This window comes from Mustela nigripes, chromosome 14 (assembly GCF_022355385.1).
Source record: "Mustela nigripes isolate SB6536 chromosome 14, MUSNIG.SB6536, whole genome shotgun sequence".
Lineage (NCBI taxonomy): Eukaryota > Metazoa > Chordata > Mammalia > Carnivora > Mustelidae > Mustela > Mustela nigripes.
In genome coordinates, this window is record NC_081570.1 from 103,539,146 (window position 1) to 103,557,412 (window position 18,267).

Consider the following 18,267-nt stretch of genomic DNA (forward strand, 5'->3'; position numbering starts at 1 on the left):
AACAAGTCTCACCTATGAGGCCCACCCTGCAGATTAGGACTAATGGACATCAGTGAGCTTTGGCTGTTTTAAAACCACAACCTAGGTACGGTTAAGTGTTCTTTGGATGGGAACAGAAAAGAACATGATCAAATACATAATACAATACTTATGGTAGGTAGTTATCCCTTGACCACTTAACTTGACTACAAAATCCAGTGGTTTCACAGCAATCTTACTGCAAAAGCACTGTATTCCAATGCAATTAATTCAACTCCAACTAACATTGGAACTAATAAAAAATTTAATTTTTAATGAAACTTAATCACTTCAAAGCACAATAGAGAAAAGCAAATCAAGACAAAGTCCACATTTGAATCCTACAGGGATTCCATTGTTAAGAATTGGATTTCATAAGTAACAGACTCTTGAGACTTCTTTCTTTCTTCTTATAGTTTGAAAAATAGATTGGCCTTTTTACTCCAGAGGTCTAGGATCACTGCAGAAGTGATAGCCCTTCAATCTTCCAGTATGGTGGGTCCTTAAGGAAAAATAAATGCCTAGGATCCAGAGACTTCCTAATCCCTAGCCCTCCCAGGTGCTCTATCTATAACTGGAGCTATCAGTCCCTGGTAGAAGACAGCAAGGACTTGGTTTTAAGGATGTGTCAGAATAATGTGTGAACAAATTATGTATCTGCTTATAGCCTATGCCCCAAGTCATTATCACGTTGAGAACTTAGAAATCTCTGAGAATAGAATATTTTTCAAACACACACAACATAGACGATTGCATATCATTTTTAGTTGAGGTTAAAATTTTAAAAGCCCTATTTCCCCAATTAGAAGCAGGGGATTCTATCATTAGTATGTCTCCTTCATTTATACTCAGATTAATACAAGCAGAGTCTGGAGGTAACACTTCTTTCCAAACTTAACTTCATTTTAGCAGCATACACAGAGTAATAACACTTTGCAAAGGTTTTATCTTAGATCCATTAGGTCTACGAGAGACAAGAATTGGAGGCCTGGGATTAGTATGATCCTCTCAGAATCTCCTCTTGGACTATTCTTTTATAGGGTTTCTCTACCATATAAGCATTGTTTAAAAAAAAAAAAAAAAAAGCCAATACACTTGAGGCCAGGCATGCTCATAGGGGTGCTACCTACAGTGACCAAATCCCATTCAACTCTTAAGCTTTTTTTTTTTTTTTTTAAGATTTTATTTACTTCTTTGACAGAGATCACAGAGAAGCAGGCAGAGAGAGAGGAGGAAGCAGACTCCCTGCTGAGCAGAGAGCTGGATTCGGGGCTTGATCCCAGGACCCTGGGATCATGACCTGAGCCCAAGGCAGAGGCTTTAACCCAATGAGCCACCCAGGTGCCCCTCAACTCTAAGCTTAATTTGAGCTTTAACCATGACCAGACCAGCAGGATGACGAAACATTTGTTTTAGGTAATATTTGACCTAAAGCTCTGGTAAAAAGTCAGCTTGACAAGTGAAGGTAAAGCAGAATATAAAAGAAAGGGTAGACAAAAGGAACAAGAGACAAAGGTATGTTTATAAGTAGGTTTTGCACAATGAGATCCAAAGGATACCGGTATGTTATGTTTCATTTAATTAACCACAAGAAAAAGGCTATTTTGAGTTCTGAGCTACTTAAGCCTTTTAACTTTCCAGTATCCTTAGCTCAGTCACTCTTCCTTTTCCTCACAACCCCCAAATCATGATGTATTTTTTGAAGGATTAGCACTCCTGAAGAGTGATTTTCAAACTTTGACTCTGTGAAACTCCTATAGGAAAAAAGAACAAAAACAAAAACAAAAACAAAAACAACATGTTTTTTAAAAGCTAAAAAGGTGGGGTTTTTTTCTGCCTTTTTTCATTTTCAAAATCTGCCAAGCTCTCTTCTTTAGAAAATAAACTACCCCTTTAACCAACACAGAAAAATAAATAGGTTGTACTCTGGGCTACCTTCCTCCTTCCCTCTCTACCTTCTAGAACAGTTTCTTGGGGGACAAACTGTGTTTAATAGGCTTATCAGGCCCAAGGGGTGTATTAGGAGTGTGGAGAAGGAACGGTGCTAAAGGAGGCATCAGATCCCCTTGCCTATCCTCTTCCATACCAGCTGGTAGGCTCTCATTTCACATTTGGCTGGGAGATTACCAAAGAACTTGGGAAACTGACACTTTCTGCACATATCCAGATTAGGAAGGTTTGAAGGCCACCAGCACCAGTGACTGGAGCCAGAGCCAGTTCACAGTAGCTGCTGGCCTGAGACACTGAAGGAATCTCTTTTCCTGCCCCACTCTACTGATACATCTGTGTAAAAAAATTAATACACAAACACACAGGCAATTACACTTCAATACTGCTGACAAGAAATAGCGTGATAAAACCCTCCAAGTAACAACCAAGGCTTTGAATCCTCCCATATGCTCCACTTATCTAATGGGTATTAGAAAAAAAAAAACAACAGTATAACTGTAGACAGTGCAGATCTTGAGAGCTGGTTATAATAGGATTTGGCCTGGATTTTTTAAATGAAAGACCACTCAAAAAGTGGTTGGGACCATAAACGGTTTCCCACAAAAGTGTTTTGCTGCAGTAAGGGGCCTCAAGTAGCTAAAGCTCAAAGTTTTAAAGTTCAAGTATTTACTCTCAGAAAGTAACCACCAAAGCACTTAGAAATTTGCATTCCCAGCAAAACAACCCCATGTTCCACTGCCTCGCTCCCAGGATCTAAGGCCTACACACCCAAAGATAGCTGTGTCATCAGCTTTGAACAAGAAAGAAAGGAGGTAGCTAAACTGACCAATGGGTACCCTTTCAGTGTGCATCTAGCATCAAGTTTGGCCTCCTTCAGTGTTGAATGTTTTGACTTGCACTTATCCTTAATGGAAGAGCCACAGACACTTGAAGAAAAAAAAAAAAATGTTTTCTCTCTGAACCCTATGAGTGGATTGGATAGCTACTTTTCATTCCACAAATGAGAATCATTGACCCCACTTCTTCATCAAACACTTTAAAAAAAGAGAAAAACAAAACGGTCCTGTTTGTACTTGGTGCAGGGAAGCAATACTACTCATGGTTAGGAACCCCAGGGGTATCTTCTTGCTTCTTGGCCTACTAAGTCTAAGTTGAAGGAAATTTTTAGGTGCACCAAAGGAACCCGAATTTGTTTCTAAAACACTGTTTAGTGATATGCACAGGGCTGGCCACACTAATGTAAGCCTACAGAGGGCTAGACTACTTCTCTCCTGTTGAAGAATCTTGGGAACCATTTATCAAGAGCCTAAAATTTTCCTATTCAGTGTCTTAAGAATCATGAAGAGGCATTTTTTTAACTAAAGAAAAATGTAGGCACATAAAAATCTCCCAAAGATAAAAGACATTAAAGTGTTCCCTGGTTCCACTCCCACCTTCGAAGCTGTCTGCTCCGCAAAAGAAAATACGGAAGCAGGGCCAGGCCAGGTGGGACTAACCTCTGGGAATGTGTCAAGACAGCCTAAGCTGTGGCACTAAACTAAGAAAGTAGACCTTCTGCCCTCTGCCTTTCTTATAATGCTGAGACATATTTCTTTAGTAGAAGGGAAAACAAGTGGTAACAAAGTGGCCTGGGCCTGTGCTGGGCTGAAAAGGAGACTTTCTGGTAGCCCCAATCTGTGTGGTAGGTCAGATCTCACATAGCCTTTGAAAGGGGTCACTGGCCAGTGACTTCTGTGTTAGGGATGGGTCAGGTATAGGATCTGAGGGAGGTTATCAAAGTAAGAACGTGAAATGAGATGAGAAAGGGTTCCTGTGGGGCATCTGGTATCATAAAAAGCACAGATTGTGCCACATACTCTAGGAATACAGAGAACCCATGCAAGGGAAAGCTGCCTCTGCAAGGAGGCAACTGTAAGTGGAACAGAAGTCTGGCACAAGCCCATCCCTTGGAAAGCCAAGGTAGCAGTGGTAGAATCTCTACCCAACAAGGATCCTGAGAGTTGGCTCTTCATCCATTTTAGGGAACAAGCTTCCTATAATTGGTCTTTCTTGAGCTCCCCCAAAACTGGTTTTGGTGAGTCCCCACAAGCAGAGAGAACACATCTAGCTAGGGGGCTTCCATTAACCTTCCTCTCATCTCTCATATATGTGTGTGTGTGTGTATTATATATGCATATATATATATAATATACACACATATACACACATATATTTATATAACTTTTTTGTCTTAAAATAAATTCCATAAACTCATAAAGCTCCCATCTGCAATCGAATGCAAAAGCAGAGCATCCTACTCAAAGGCTCTGAAACACACATATCAGCCTCAAAGCAAATTAGCCTTCCAGTCTTGGTAAGACTGGTCCAGTCCAGAAAGGCAAGGGAGATGCTTCTCTTAAATCCTGGGAGGCAGGAAGGGATCCCTTCAGATGGGCTTATACAGCAGAGTAGTGACATACTTCTTCTTGTAGCGATGGGTTGCACTAAGGACCATCACACTATCCTGCGACAAAAAGAAATACGTAGCTGATTCGTTAGTTCAGATGACAGGTGGCTCTTCCAGCCACCAGTACTTCACAGTCACTCACTTTTAACAAAGAGAGTTGGGGAAAAAAAAAAAAACACAAAAACAAACAAACAAACAAACAAAAAAAAACCAGAGAGAGTTGATATCAGATAAACAGGCTGGTTCAATTCAACTTAAATTCCAATCCTGCCTCCAATTGTTACTCTATTTGTGGCTTTGCATAATCTACTTGATGCTTCTAAGCCTTTTTTTCTCATCAGGACAAAGGATAACACCAACCATGAAAGTTATAGGAGACTCTCTGGCACAGTACCTGACACATAGCAGATGCTGAAGAAATATTACTTTCCTACCATCTTACCCCCTTCCCTACCTCAAATTTGAATACTGGCCTTAAAACTAGCGTGACAGAGGGGAAGATATCCTGACATTCATTTGGAGAAGTCTAAAATGCAGTGAGAAGAAAGGGGAGTGATTTTATTTTTTTTCCATTTCCAAGCCCCAAAGCAAGTCTAATTTCCGTTTCATGCAGGGATGAACTTTAAAAGTTCATTCTAATCAAGAGGAGACTCAGGAATCCCTCTCTATCCTTGAACAAAGTAGACCCCAAAAATCTTCCTTGAAAAGACACTCAATCCAATGGATCAACTCACACAGCCTAAACACTCTAACAGAACCTGGAGTGGGTCAAGGGCAAGCTGAATCACAGTAATCAAGACCCTGATCTGCGTTAGAACCAATGTGCCAAGTAAGAGGTACTGTTTCCCTGGCTGTGTTACAGCTCAAGGGTATGCCATAGGAGGAGATGGTAGGCCCGGGAGCATCAGTTGATAGTCAAGGAGCAGTTACAGGAAGCAAAATTCAGTCTGATTCAAAGAACCCAAGCAAATCCAACTGAGAAGCCAATGCATCTTCCCAATTTCCCATACACTGAGTTATCTACAATGAATGCTGCTCAGATTAACATTCTGTGTCCAGAGTATGCTGATCACAGCCTAAATATGACAGACGCTAGGAAGGTAAAAAAAAATTGGCTCCAGGAACGGTCAGAAATGAAGAGCAGAGGAGAGAAAAACCTTGGAAAGACCTGGCACAGAGATCTCCAGGAAAGAACGTGGAGTGAGGACAGGAGGACCTGAGTCCTCTCTCTGGTACTTACTGGTATTATGACCTTCTCTGAGCCTTAGTTTCTTTATCTATAAAACAGGGGTTAAAAATAATACTTACCTCACAAGGTTATTATAAAATTTAAATTCAATAATATATATTTGAAAAGTACCACATAATCTATTAAAGGTAGCTGTTATCAGTGATTTCCCTAATCTGGCTGCACACCTAAGAAATAAAAGCAGCCTAAAAAAACAAGTACTGGGGGTCCATCCTAGATGACTTGTTCAGAATCTCTGGGACTGTAGGCTTTGGAACTGTATTTTTACAAATTTCCCCAGGTGATTCTGACAAGGGTCAGCCTAGTCTGATAACTACGGAGCCATATAAAACTCCATTCCAATAGCCAAACCACAAAGACATGACAAGACTGAAAAGGTATTTTAAACCCAGACTCTAACACAGCAGAGAAGCTAAGGACTCTAGAATTGGAGGGGACAGAGGAAATCTGGTCACATTCCTCCTTCACCTGGTGTAGTGGAGAGATGCAGCACTCAAGAGCAGCTCACATCCACCTTTAAGAAGCAAAAGCCTTAATCACATCCAAGCATTCTCTGAACTGGAAGATCAACTTGTTTTGCCTGCAAATGAAATCCTAGTGCTGTGAACTCCAATCTAATGAAGTAGGTACAGCTATCCAGAAAGAAACCAGGAAGTGAACAAGTTCATTCAATCACAGGGCAATTCAGCTAGCCAGAACATAGGGATGGAGACTAAGATTAAATACAAACAAACAAAAAACCCACCTACCAGTTAAAAAAAAAGCAAGTTCATCTCCTATAATTTGACCTTACACCAAGCTTTAGCGTCAGTGAGGTAGCAGGGGAAGTAAGCCCTGGAGAAAACGTTACCCCGGTCCTCCCATTTTGGGAAAGAGGCAGGCCCACCACTTACCTTAATGGATAATGCATAGAGATGGTTCAGCATAACATGATTGGGCTCAGGAAGCAAGGCTGGGTCACACTAAGAGAGAAATAAAAAAATCACTAAATGGAGTTAAGTGCACAGTTTTGATTGAAACAGTTTACTCTTCCTTAGAGCTCTTTGGAACTGTTGAGAAATGCTAAACTAGAATGTGTATTTCTTTTAAATAATACACTCATCCTAGTACATATCAATTTTTATGTTCTCATTACAGAGAATTAGGAAAATTCTGAGTCCAGGACAGAAACTCTAAGCCTTAGCATCTATTTATCTCCTTTAATAGCACTAAAACAAAAATCTTGCCCACAACACATATAGAAGATTTGTGTTAAGAGACAAAATAATCTTAGTGGGAATCAAGTGGATTGACTAAAGATGTAAATTATATGGAAAAAAGAAACCAAAAACCAACCCAAATCCCTTATACTCCCTTTGTATATCCCCAAATGGTACGTATGTCTTATCTTGTGTTGGACTGGAAGTCCCAGAAATTGGCTCTAGCAATCCATGGCTCTGAGTCTAATTCATTAGGACCAGAAGATAACTATGAATTTTGGTATTAGTACCTGGAAAAGTAACAACTCGACCCTAGAAAAAGGAACCTGTAATGCTGTCGATATGTATATTATTTATATTCTCGACAGACATTGCTTTGTAATAACCCCGACCTCTAGTATTACTAACTTTGGCTCCAATGGTCCTAATAACCCCCAGATGCTGCAGCAATTCTCTCAGAGTACTCACAGAAATATTAGTGTCCTTGTTAAGAATAACTTGAAGAAGGTGAGGAGGTAGGATGGGTGGGGATTTGAATCTCTCCTCAGATCGAAACACATACATTTCTTGACCATAAGGCCCTGGGGGAGAGCTGGAAAGGTCTGGAAGAGATTTATCCAAATATAAGGGAAAGTTGTGGAGCTAGTAAAACTGCATGGAAAAAACTATCAATACATGGCAGCTAATATTAAATACAGTCATAGATCATAAACTTGTAACCTGCTGGTCTACAACTGTAATGCAAAGTAAAAGTCTGAGTCTTCTTGAATATGAACTCTGAAATTCCTCAACATGGTAACATGATGTAGACAACAGAGGAGGGGATGAGAAGCGAAAGGCATAGGTTCAGAGGAGAACTACTCTATTTATCAGTTGTATGATTAGAACAAATCCTTCTAATATGGTCAGTTTCTTCATTAATAAACTGAAAGATAATCTCTACCCTATTTCACAATGTTTTCACAGGAATGAAAGGAGATAACAGACGTGACAATGCCTTGTAAACTGCCAAAAGATGTGAAAAAATTAGATTTTTTCTTTTTTCCACACAAGAACAGATAACAAGGCTATAAACACTAAGACTGCTGGTACTACAATGATTGCAACAATGAGGACAAGATTACTAACAACGTAGTAGTTGTTACGGAAATGTAAATCAAGTAACACTTCACACTCATTAAGATGGCTGTAATAAAAACATACACAGTAATAATGGTTGGTGAGGATGTGGAAAAACTGGAACATTTGTACAATCCCCGTTGCTGCTGGGAATGTAAAATGGTGCAAGAACTTTGGAAAACAGTTGGGCAATTTCTCCAAAAGCTGAACTTGAAGTTGGCATATGACCCAGAAATTATACTCTTGGGAAATGAAAACAAGTCCACACAAAGACTTAAGCACGAATGTTGAGAACATTGTTTTTAACATACAAAAAGTAGAAACGATCCAAATGTGCATCAGCTAATGAATCCCTACAATGGAACTTTATTCAGCCATAAAAAGGTGTGAAGTACTGAGACATATTATAACATGGATGAACCCTGAAAATGTGCTAAGTGAAAGAAGCCAAACACCAAACACCACACACTGCATGATCCCATTTATATGAAAAGGTCCCAAATGGGGAAATCCATACAGACACAAAGTAGATCAGGAAACTGGTGAAAGAGGGAAGAGTGAGATATCAAAAGTATGCACGTCTTCTTTTACACAATGATGATTCCCCATCTACTGCTCATCAGTTGCTTCTCTAGAATCATATAATCCAAAAATGTAGAGTTGCAAGTAGTCTCATCACTTAACTCAGTATAATTAAGCCTTTGTTAATCACTGCCCCACCAGTCAAAATGAATGTTCAGCTTTACTTACTGGGCTTGTATAATGAAAACTATTTTTACGATTTTCATCAACAATTATTATACCCTTGATTGGTCTTTTAGAAGCTGCATAAGCCACCTCTGTGCCCTGAGATTACACTTTGGGTCGTGTCTCCACAGATGAGAATCAACTGAGATTCTAAGCCTCTGATTTTCGTGATACGGAACTGAGAACCAGAAAGGCTGAAGGACCTGTGCATGACTTCAAAGCTAGTGAGTAGCCTGGGCAGGCTCTGAACTCACAAGGGAACAGTATACCCACTGGGAACAGGGTGCACAATTCTTTAGACAGTTATAGCCTTTAATATAATAACTAAAATGGTAACTGTGAGAGTGGTTAGCAAATCAGTCTTCTGATGCTGTAGCAAATGTGATGAAAGCCATGGGAAAAAGTAAGATTGGGAGAAACAAAAGGATACAGGTCTTTTCCTCTAACAGGAAAATTATTTTTTCATCAAAAACTTATAAAATTTCAGTTAACATACACATAAAAGAGTTGTGGGGGTTTTGTAACCCTTTCTCCCCAGAGACAGTCATAGCTGGAGGGCCATATAAAACTGTGGAACACCCAGCCTAGCTATTAAACTGGCAGGATTAAGCTAATGCAGAGGCAACTAAACAAGGCAAACCAGACAGAACTAGTCTCAGCTGGTGAAACTGCCAGCAGGTCAATGAAAACTTGAAATATTGCTAGAAACAGCTTTTTAAACTATGGACTATAATCCATTAGTGGCTAATGAAAGAAAGGATAAAATAGAAAATAGAGTGTATCAAATATAACAAAGACAGACATTCTGCTAAGACTTGTCTTACAGTGTGCATGTGTGTGTTTGTGTGTGTGAGACAAAAAGAGAGGGAGAGAGATGGAAACAGGAAGAGAGGTGGGAAGAGAGAGACTGGGTTACAATACCTAAAAAAAAATGTCTTACTGTAGATCTTGGTTAAAAAGTTTGAAATCAAATACACTAGACTGAGTTTTTTTCCTCTCAGATAAGACCTAAATGTTCAGAGGACAAACATATATATAGAGATATATATATGGCTGTAAAACATGTATGTGATTCAGAGGATTCCTGAGAAAATGAAAAACAAAACCACTCTTGGGAAGAAACATGCATTATAGGAAAAACACATCAAGAAAGAGCAAATACGGGGCGCCTAGGTGGCTCAGTGGGTTAAAGCCTTTGCCTTGGACTCAGGTCATGATCCCAGGGTCCTGGCTCTCTGCTCAGTAGGAAGCCTGCTTTCCTTCCTCTCTCTCTGCCTACTTGTGATCTCTGTCTGTCAAATAAATATATAAAATCTTAAAAAAAAAAGTTATAAAAAAATTTTTTAAAAAAAGAATGAGCAAATACTATAAAATTACCTCGACAAGATGTCTCCGAGCTTTCCATTGAATCTAGCTTTAAAGCATCAAACACCTCGAAGTCAGATTTCTTGACATGGATCAAATTGTTAATTGTGCCAAGCTGACTGGTAACCACAGGCTGAAACAATGAAAGGAAAATATTCATATACCCTGTTTTAAATTCATCTCTTCCATCTAACTCTCCTGTTTTAAAAAATGATCATGCTCGACACCTCCATCTTTAATCAAGAGAGAAATCCTCTAGTGTAGGAGCCCATCAATCCTGAAAGCAATGACATTGACACCAAGGGGAATAATAGACAAAAGGTCAAAGTAAGTTAATGGTTACCCTTAGAGATCAAGGCCTTACCTCTGATGGATCATGAACCCACTGTCCATCCACGAAGAACTTGTACTGGTGCTCTCCCTCAGGAAGGTCTAAGATGGCAACAAAGTCATTATGGCTACAGAAGAAAACAGAAGGTTAAACAAGCCAAGTTCCTGTTAGAAGACAGAATGTCAATGTAAAAACCATGAGACACTCACAACATACAACAGTGATCTCCCACTTCCTAAGCAATTGTCCCCACTGGAATAAAAAATGTATAGACCCATTCTCCTTTTCTGTATCACCTTGAGCACATATTTGCCAGCCCCTCCCAATAACTTTAGTTCTTAATATCTGGAAAAGAATAATAGATGTTAATCCCCCAAAATGATTCACCTTAGTACAACTAATTTGCTTCAGTAGGAACAGATCCTTCACAAGTGTAAAGAAGAGAGCAGGTAGCTTCAGAATACAGAAGTGCCTCAAGGTACCATTTTCCATATTTTGGTGAGCACTTTCTGAAAAATAACCTACTGAAAAAGGGCCATTCTGATTACCAAGTAGTTCATTATTGCTCTGCAAGCAACAGCTCACATTACTACCTAGAACATCAATTGTGTTTTTAGTGCAGAAGTCAGAACAAGCGGGCTCAGCCAGTTACAGATGACTTCCCACAGGCATAAACAGGACTTGTGTTAACACAGTCCTAGAGAATGTACCCACAAAGCTGTATAAGTTCCTCTGAGGCAATGACATTCTAACTGGTTAAGCATTTCTGACTCACTATGAGATTAAAAAAAAAAAAAAAATGCCACAGATGTAATCACTGGCCACAGAAAATGTTCTAGAGAGAGTCCCTAGTGGGTGGAGAGGAGCAGTCCAGCCAGGTCTCTCTCCTGAGTAGGAAAATCAGGTCTGTACTCCTAGACCCTGTAGACTCAACCAAGATACTTGTCTTCACCTCTTAATCAGTGGAATCTTGGTGCTCCAATTGTTGAAGGACCCAGAGATGAAGACCTCCTTGCCTCCTTCAGACCAGCGGATAACAGTGGGTCGGGCCTGCTGTGTGGGCTTTACGGAGTCCTCCAAATCCTGCTGCCATGATACAAACTCTTTGTCCCCTGGGAGCTGTAAGAAGCATTAGGTCATCCCTAAATTGTGACCCAGGAACTCTTAAAAGGTCCTCCCTAGGGCAGAGAGAGGTGCTAGGTTTCTGGGAAGGATCAGTAAGCCTTGAAGTTAGCAACTGAATCAGATTTTGAATATACTATAGAGAAATAACCCATCTAGGACCAAATGGTCAATTGGCTTATGCTCAACAGTTGCCCAAAGCACAGCCTAACTTTAGAGTTTGATTAGATCACTCACTCTTTCAGAGCCTGAGGATCTCCCTTTCAGAAAAGAGGTGGGGGAAGCTTACTTCTCCCTGTTCCAGATTAACCTACGAGCAGGCAATTACAACATGCTTCTGAGTCTCTTTAAGAGAAAAAAATATGAAAAAAAAGTACACTTCCATAAAAAATAATAAAGTTATCCAGGTATTTTTCACATGTAAATGTGAATAGCTCTGAATTATCAGTTGTAATGCAAGTTTGAGACACTGAAATTCATAAGTAATTCATAAACTTCATTTTGGCTAATTGGTTACAAAAAGGACATTAAAAGTATAGGAAAATTGTATCATTGGTTTCTTAATTTTTAAAAAAAAAATTTTTAAGGATTTTATTCATTTATTTGACAGAGAGATCACAAATAGGCAGACAGGCAGGCAGGGGTGGGGGTGGAGGAGAGGAAGCAGGCTCCCTGCTGAGCAGAAAGCCCAATGTGGGGCTTGATCCCAGGACCCTGAGATCATGACCTGAGCCCAAGACAGAGGCTTAATCCACTGAGTAGCCCAGGAGCCCCTGGTTTCTTAATTTTTGAGAATCAGAGGATCAGATAAAAAACAAAGCTTCCTTTTACAAAAGCGGTTCCAATATCAAATTAACCATCTTTTAGAACAAGAGTTGGCAGACTATGGCCAGGGAGCCATATGCTTTTTTTTTTTAAGATTTTATTTATTTGACAGACAGAGATCACAAGTAGGCAGAGAGGCAGGCAAAGAGGGAGGGGGGAAGCAGGCTCCCCACTGAGCAGAGAGCCCCATGCGGGGCTGGATCCCAGGACCCCGGGATCATGACCTGAGCCAAAGGGAGAGGCTTTAACTCACTGAGCCACCCAGGCGCCCCGTCATATGCTTTTATAAATAAACTTCTTTGGAAAATAGCCACACTCTTTCATTTAAATATTATCTATAACTGCTTTCATGCTAAGCAAAACTGAAGAACAGACAGAGGCTGTATGGTCCACAAGGTCTAAAATATTTACTGTATGGTCCCTTACAGAAAAAGTTTGCTGATCCCCACTTCAGATTGGTTTAAATGACTTTGGTAAACAGACTGTACTGTATCAAGTAAAAACATTCCCAAATAAAATAATGTGAGTTAAAAAAAGGATTAACTTATTCATTTGGGCTTTATTTTGAAAATGGCTAGGGTAGTCTACCTTCCATACGGTCTCTCAGTAGTCCTCAAAACTATACTGTGAGACAAGAGGAGCAGTATAAACTTAAGTAAACAGAGAAACAAGTGAAGGGACTTTCACATTACATAAGGAAAAGTCATAAGTGAAAAGCTTTATTTCCATACTCTAAGGCAATGCACTGTTGCCTGACTGGCTTCATTAGAATGACAGAAATTTTTACATATGCCTAAGAATAACTCTCAGCTTCTGATTTAGATATAGGGTCTAGGAATCTGTTTTTAAAAAGATTCACAGAGGGTGCCTGGGTGGCTCAGTGGGTTAGGCCACTGCCTTCAGCTCGGGTCATGATCTCAGGGTCCTGGGATCGAGTTCCGCATCGGGCTCGCTGCTCAGCAGGGAGCCTGCTTCCTCCTCTCATTCTGCCTGCCTCTCCATCTACTTGTGATCTCTGTCAAATAAATAAATAAAATCTTTAAAAAAAAAAAAAAGATTCACAGAGAATAATACTGATTGTCAAAATAAAGGAAAAAACTCTACAGATACATCCTAAAATATTTACAGATAAAATAATATTTGATAGGATGTTTGGAATTCATTTCAAAATAACTGGTGGGGGGAGTGGCTTGGGGTATAGAAGATATAAATTTGTTCACAATTTGATCATTGTTTAAACTGGGTGATGGGTATATAGGAGTTCATTACATATTCTACTCTGGAACATAGAATATGTTTCCAAATTTCCATGCAGTGTTTAAACAAATCTCAAGTGATTCTAATGTGCAAATAGGATTGAGAACCAGTGAACTAGTCCTCTGAAGAAGACTGGTGGCATTTGAAGCAATGTAGGCCCCACTGCCACTTTTCTATGAGTTACTTTCATGATTTAGTATTTTCAGTTCAGAATTTGAAAGCTAGAAACTATTAATATGCCTAGCTTTGGAAGAAAGAACTTCCACATATGACATGACACTCCTGTGGCAGGTCTTTCTAACAGAAAGACCATTTACTCCAAGTTAAATCGTCACCAAAATCATCAGGAAAAGAGGCAAAACAATGAGAACTACAGTTTGAAAATGTTTAAGTAAAACAATGAAGGAAGATGTAAAGAGACTAGATTGAGAACTATAAAATTTAAATGTAGAATAGGCCTTAGGAATTACCTGAAACAATGTCCTTATTCACAAATGGCAAGACTGAGGTTAGGGAAAGAATGAAACAAAATAAGCTCCATTTCAGATGGACCAACCTGGGCTTTTATCCAGCACACCGGTTATTGCAGTCACAGTCTGACAATACACTGTACTTAAATCCTGAGTCATCGATGTAGGAAAAGCGTAAAATTATGAGGTGGATCACCTTGAAAAAGCTTTGAAGAAGTAAATTCAAATGACTGGATAGATGGCCCAAATGTTGAGGAAGAAGTTCTGAAGTGGGAGATAGAAGAAAGGAATGGAGAAGAAACCCCAGGAAGTGTTTTTTTTTTCTTTTATCACCTTCACTTCTTTTTCTGTAGTTACGTTCTCAATTGGGATTCAAGAAAATAAACAGAATCCAAATTTTATGTGTTACCTATGGGGCAAAGCATTCTTTACTCTCTAAAACCCCAGTTTGGTGAAAGGTTTGAAATGACAGGAAACATCAAATGCACCCGAATCTCTTCAATCCCTCAATTTTTGTACTTTATCCCACTCGTACTGACTGCAGGGATCATTGTATTTCATGCTGACAGCTCTAAATGTGAATAGAAACATTCGGATGGTAAGCACATTGCTGTCAGCTCCATCTAACTCGTCTATGGGTGAGCACAAGTTGCCACTTTTCTGAAAGTCCTTGCATTTAAGAGCAAGGTCTTCCGGGCAGCTGTGGGTTGCCCTTTTTCAGTGAAGCTAACAGCATGTACTACTGGATGTGAAGAAATCCTGGAATCATTTGATCTCCTACTACAAAATGTAACTGGGCGTGAAAGAAGCACCTCAGTCACCACAATATAAAGTATGAGATGAAAATTGAGCAGTCAACCAAAGGAGGTCCTTTCTTGACCCCCAAGACTAGTAAAAAGTATCAAATAAGCAAGTGGTTGCTGCTCACAATCATGCCAAAGAGGGTAAGGATCAGAAGCGCGGAATTCTTAGAAGGGCAAAAATGATACGGATGCATAGAAACTGCCAGGAAAAAGAAGTTCATTTACCCACCACAGGTTTGAGAAACTGCCGCCGATGATCAGCAACTCAGGCAACCAACCATCTTAAGTTTTCTACCTAGGTTTACAACCTATAAACTCATCAGTACTCTAAAAGCGGGCACTTGCCAGTTAGAAAATCCAGGGGTGGGGTGGGGGTGGGGGCTTACAGTCCCCATAGTAAAAATATGGCCAACAGATTAATCGAGAAACAAAAACTCTGCCTCTATCCTATTCTGAGAGAGCACCGCAGTAGTAATTACCCCCAACATCTCCGCCCCCCCCCCAAATTCCTCTAATTCAGAAAACCGCAACCTGGCTCAGTGGGACAAGAACCAGGAAGGGGAGGAGGAGCTCTGACCCCCAGCCTGCTGCAGCTGCGCCCATTGAGGGCGGGGGGACGCTCACCTTGGAGTCCGGCAGGCTGAAGACGCTAGGATCGTCGGTACTCCCCACCATGATTTTATGCTCCTTGCCCGGCGCATGGCCGCCGGCGCCCTCGGCGCGTGAAGACTTGGAGCCGTGGCGCTCGCCAGCCACCCGGTCGCTGGTGGTGTTTCCCATGGCTGCAGCTCGAGTCGAGGGCCACCTGCCGTGTGGAACAACACAGGACTAGGAACACCCCGGCAGCCGCGTCAGGGGCGCCCCCGGCTCCGCCCCTGCGCCTGGGGACCCAGGCAAGGGAATCCCCGCCCCAGAGAAGCCGTGCCCGGGGTCCCCTCTTTCCCCGGCCTCCAGGAGGGCCCGAACCCCCCACCCCAAAACCCTCTCGACGCCCGCTGCTCAGGAATCCCACTTTCGGGAACACCCGGTATCCCAGCGCTCACTGCCCGGGGGCGTCCCCCTCCTCAATCCCCTCCCGTGATGCTCTCCCCCCTCCCCTACCCACTAGTGCGATGGCTGTTCTGCGGATAAGGCCACCAATAAAGTTATTGAAATTGAAGCCGCGCCCGGGGCTAGCGATCCGGGTTTCCTCCTAAAATGGCTACAAGGCCAGTGGCGCGAGACCCGCCCCGCGCGCGTTCCCTACAGCCGCGCGGCCACGGCTTCTGAAGCTCGCGGGCCCCTCTAGCCGCCATCGCCTCTATGGTGGGCAGCCTCCGGCGCCGGGCGGGGGCGCCAGCAATGCGGTTAGCCTCGGGGAAATGCCCCCCCCCCCCGGGGCACTGGACCAGAAACCGCTAGTGCGGTCAGCTCCAGGGCCTGCCTTCGGGAGGAAACGGTCTCCGGATGATAATTAGGGCCACCTCCCTGTACCTGGAGATGCGGCGCTTTCTTCCCGGCCGCCTCACGTGGCTTCAGGTTAGCCAAAACGTTTTCTCAGCAGCGTTTTTACGGGAGGCAACCCGGGGAGGTGGGTTCCCATGGGGAATTAAAAGCCGGACTTCCTACTGGAGTCAGAAGGAAGTAGCGGCAGTTGTTTGAGATTCAAGCTAACTGCTGTGGGGAGCGGTCAGCCCCAACCGGGACCCAGGGAAGAAGGGGTCATTAGGAGATAAACCTTGACAAATTAGTGAAACGTTAGTCTGAAGACGAGGAGAAAGCTATTCTAAGCCAAGAAACAGCATATGCAATGAGCCACTCGAAAAGAAATCCAGTTTGAGAAACAGAGCAACAAAAACATCAGAAGGAACGCTGATAGCAGGAAGGAACAAAGATTGTCCTCGAGCTGGGACAGATCTAGGTCTTTACTGACAATTGATGGTACTTATATGGTATTTACGAATTCTTACTTTGTATTATAATCATGTGCCTGTCTAATTCTCTGCTAGAAACCCTTTTCACTCAGTATGTGTTACCCAGATCATCAAGCAGCATAGGCATCACCTGGGAGCTTTTTAGAAGTGTAGAATCTGAGGCTCTATCCTACAGAAAGCAGAATCTGCATTTTAACAAGATCCTCAGGGCGAATGTGTATACATTTTTAAGTGTAAGAAGCACTGCTTAGACAGCTGGCAGAGAGCAAATCTAGATTTGATTACTTTTCATATTGTGCTTGCATCTTGTACTGAGTAAGTTTTTAATAAACATTTGCCCAATGAAGGGTACATGAATACTGTTTACTGCATTTCTACCAAGATAATACCACTTAAATAGCCAGTGATGGGGAATCCCAAGTCGTACAAGGCCACTCTTTCTGAATGAGCAGCTCTATTTGTTGAAAAGTTTATTTTTAATTGCAAACCCATTCACTTGTGTTCGGCAAATCCACTTCTCTGCCTTTTGTCTTTCCTCTGTGCCTAGTAAACTCAGTTATTCTCTAGCTCTTAACCAAGGCACTTTGCAGAAAAAGGTACGTTTTTACTGTGACCTTTTGCAGGTCCCTCCAAAGTCTCCACTGCCTGGTTACCTCCTCTTTGGTCCCTACCGTTGTCCTCCCCACCAGTTCCTCTCTTTCTTTCCATGGGACTCTGAAGCAAGGCCCTTGAAGTAGTAATACATTAAATCTTAACTTGTGTACTATTCAGCTTTCTAACCGCAAGTTGGTTTCTCTATGCCAAATAATATGTTCCTGGTGTATGCCTTAGAATAGTCAGATCAGCATTGGAGAGGCAAACCAGGTATTACATTGGCCAATGGAAAACTTAAAAAGAAAAGAATTAAACTGCTTGTAAAAACTAAATACAAGTGCTTTCAGGGTTATCTCCTTTGGTGGATTACCCATGACACTGTTTTGCTCTAATAGTATTTATAAGTCAGTCAATAGTTAATAAAGTCAACCTTGCATATTACATATTCAGACACAGGAGAAAAGTAATTAACACTGTAGGATGGATTAATTGCTTCTTTCTAGTCCCAAGTTTGTTTATTTGCTGCCATTCCAATGTCCTCTCTTGCCTTGGAGAGGGAAAGAAAAGGAGGTAATAAGTAATGTAATTGGTGGGGGTTCTCCTGACGTTACTGTGTCTCACATGTCCTTGCCACTGATCTCCTCAGATCAGCCATTCTGCCTGATAAACAGGAAAATAACAGAGAGCATGGGAAGTCGCATATCACAGTAAGCTTATATGTACATTGCTAAAGCTGTCCTTCCGAGAGGTGAAAATGGGATGGGAAAAGAGTCTATTGATTTTACAGAACGTGACGACAGATTAGTTTGGGCATCTGGAGGTTTCTATTCCCATTTCCCCTCCCATTTGTGGTCAGAGA

At 41.5% G+C, this 18,267-nt stretch overlaps 1 protein-coding gene across 4 annotated transcripts; it reads right to left on the reverse strand.

Moving 5' to 3' along the window:
• Positions 1-275: 275 nt before the first annotated feature.
• Positions 276-16,550, reverse strand: PRKAB2 (protein kinase AMP-activated non-catalytic subunit beta 2). 4 transcript variants are annotated; one of them, XM_059375943.1, is made up of 9 exons: positions 16,003-16,092; positions 15,526-15,706; positions 11,377-11,543; positions 10,458-10,551; positions 10,106-10,226; positions 7,331-7,464; positions 6,557-6,625; positions 5,655-5,691; positions 276-4,471 (listed from the first exon to the last, which is right to left on the reverse strand). In XM_059375943.1, the coding sequence occupies exons 2-9, from the start codon at positions 15,679-15,681 to the stop codon at positions 4,467-4,469; spliced, it is 783 nt and encodes a 260-aa protein (XP_059231926.1). In that variant the 5' UTR covers positions 15,682-15,706; positions 16,003-16,092; the 3' UTR covers positions 276-4,466. The 4 variants fall into 4 exon arrangements, with proteins under 4 accessions (XP_059231926.1, XP_059231925.1, XP_059231924.1 ...); XM_059375942.1 differs by lacking the exons at positions 5,655-5,691; positions 16,003-16,092 and adding an exon at positions 16,375-16,550; XM_059375941.1 differs by lacking the exon at positions 5,655-5,691 and having other exon boundaries at positions 16,007-16,093.
• Between the last annotated feature and the right edge of the window lie 1,717 nt (positions 16,551-18,267).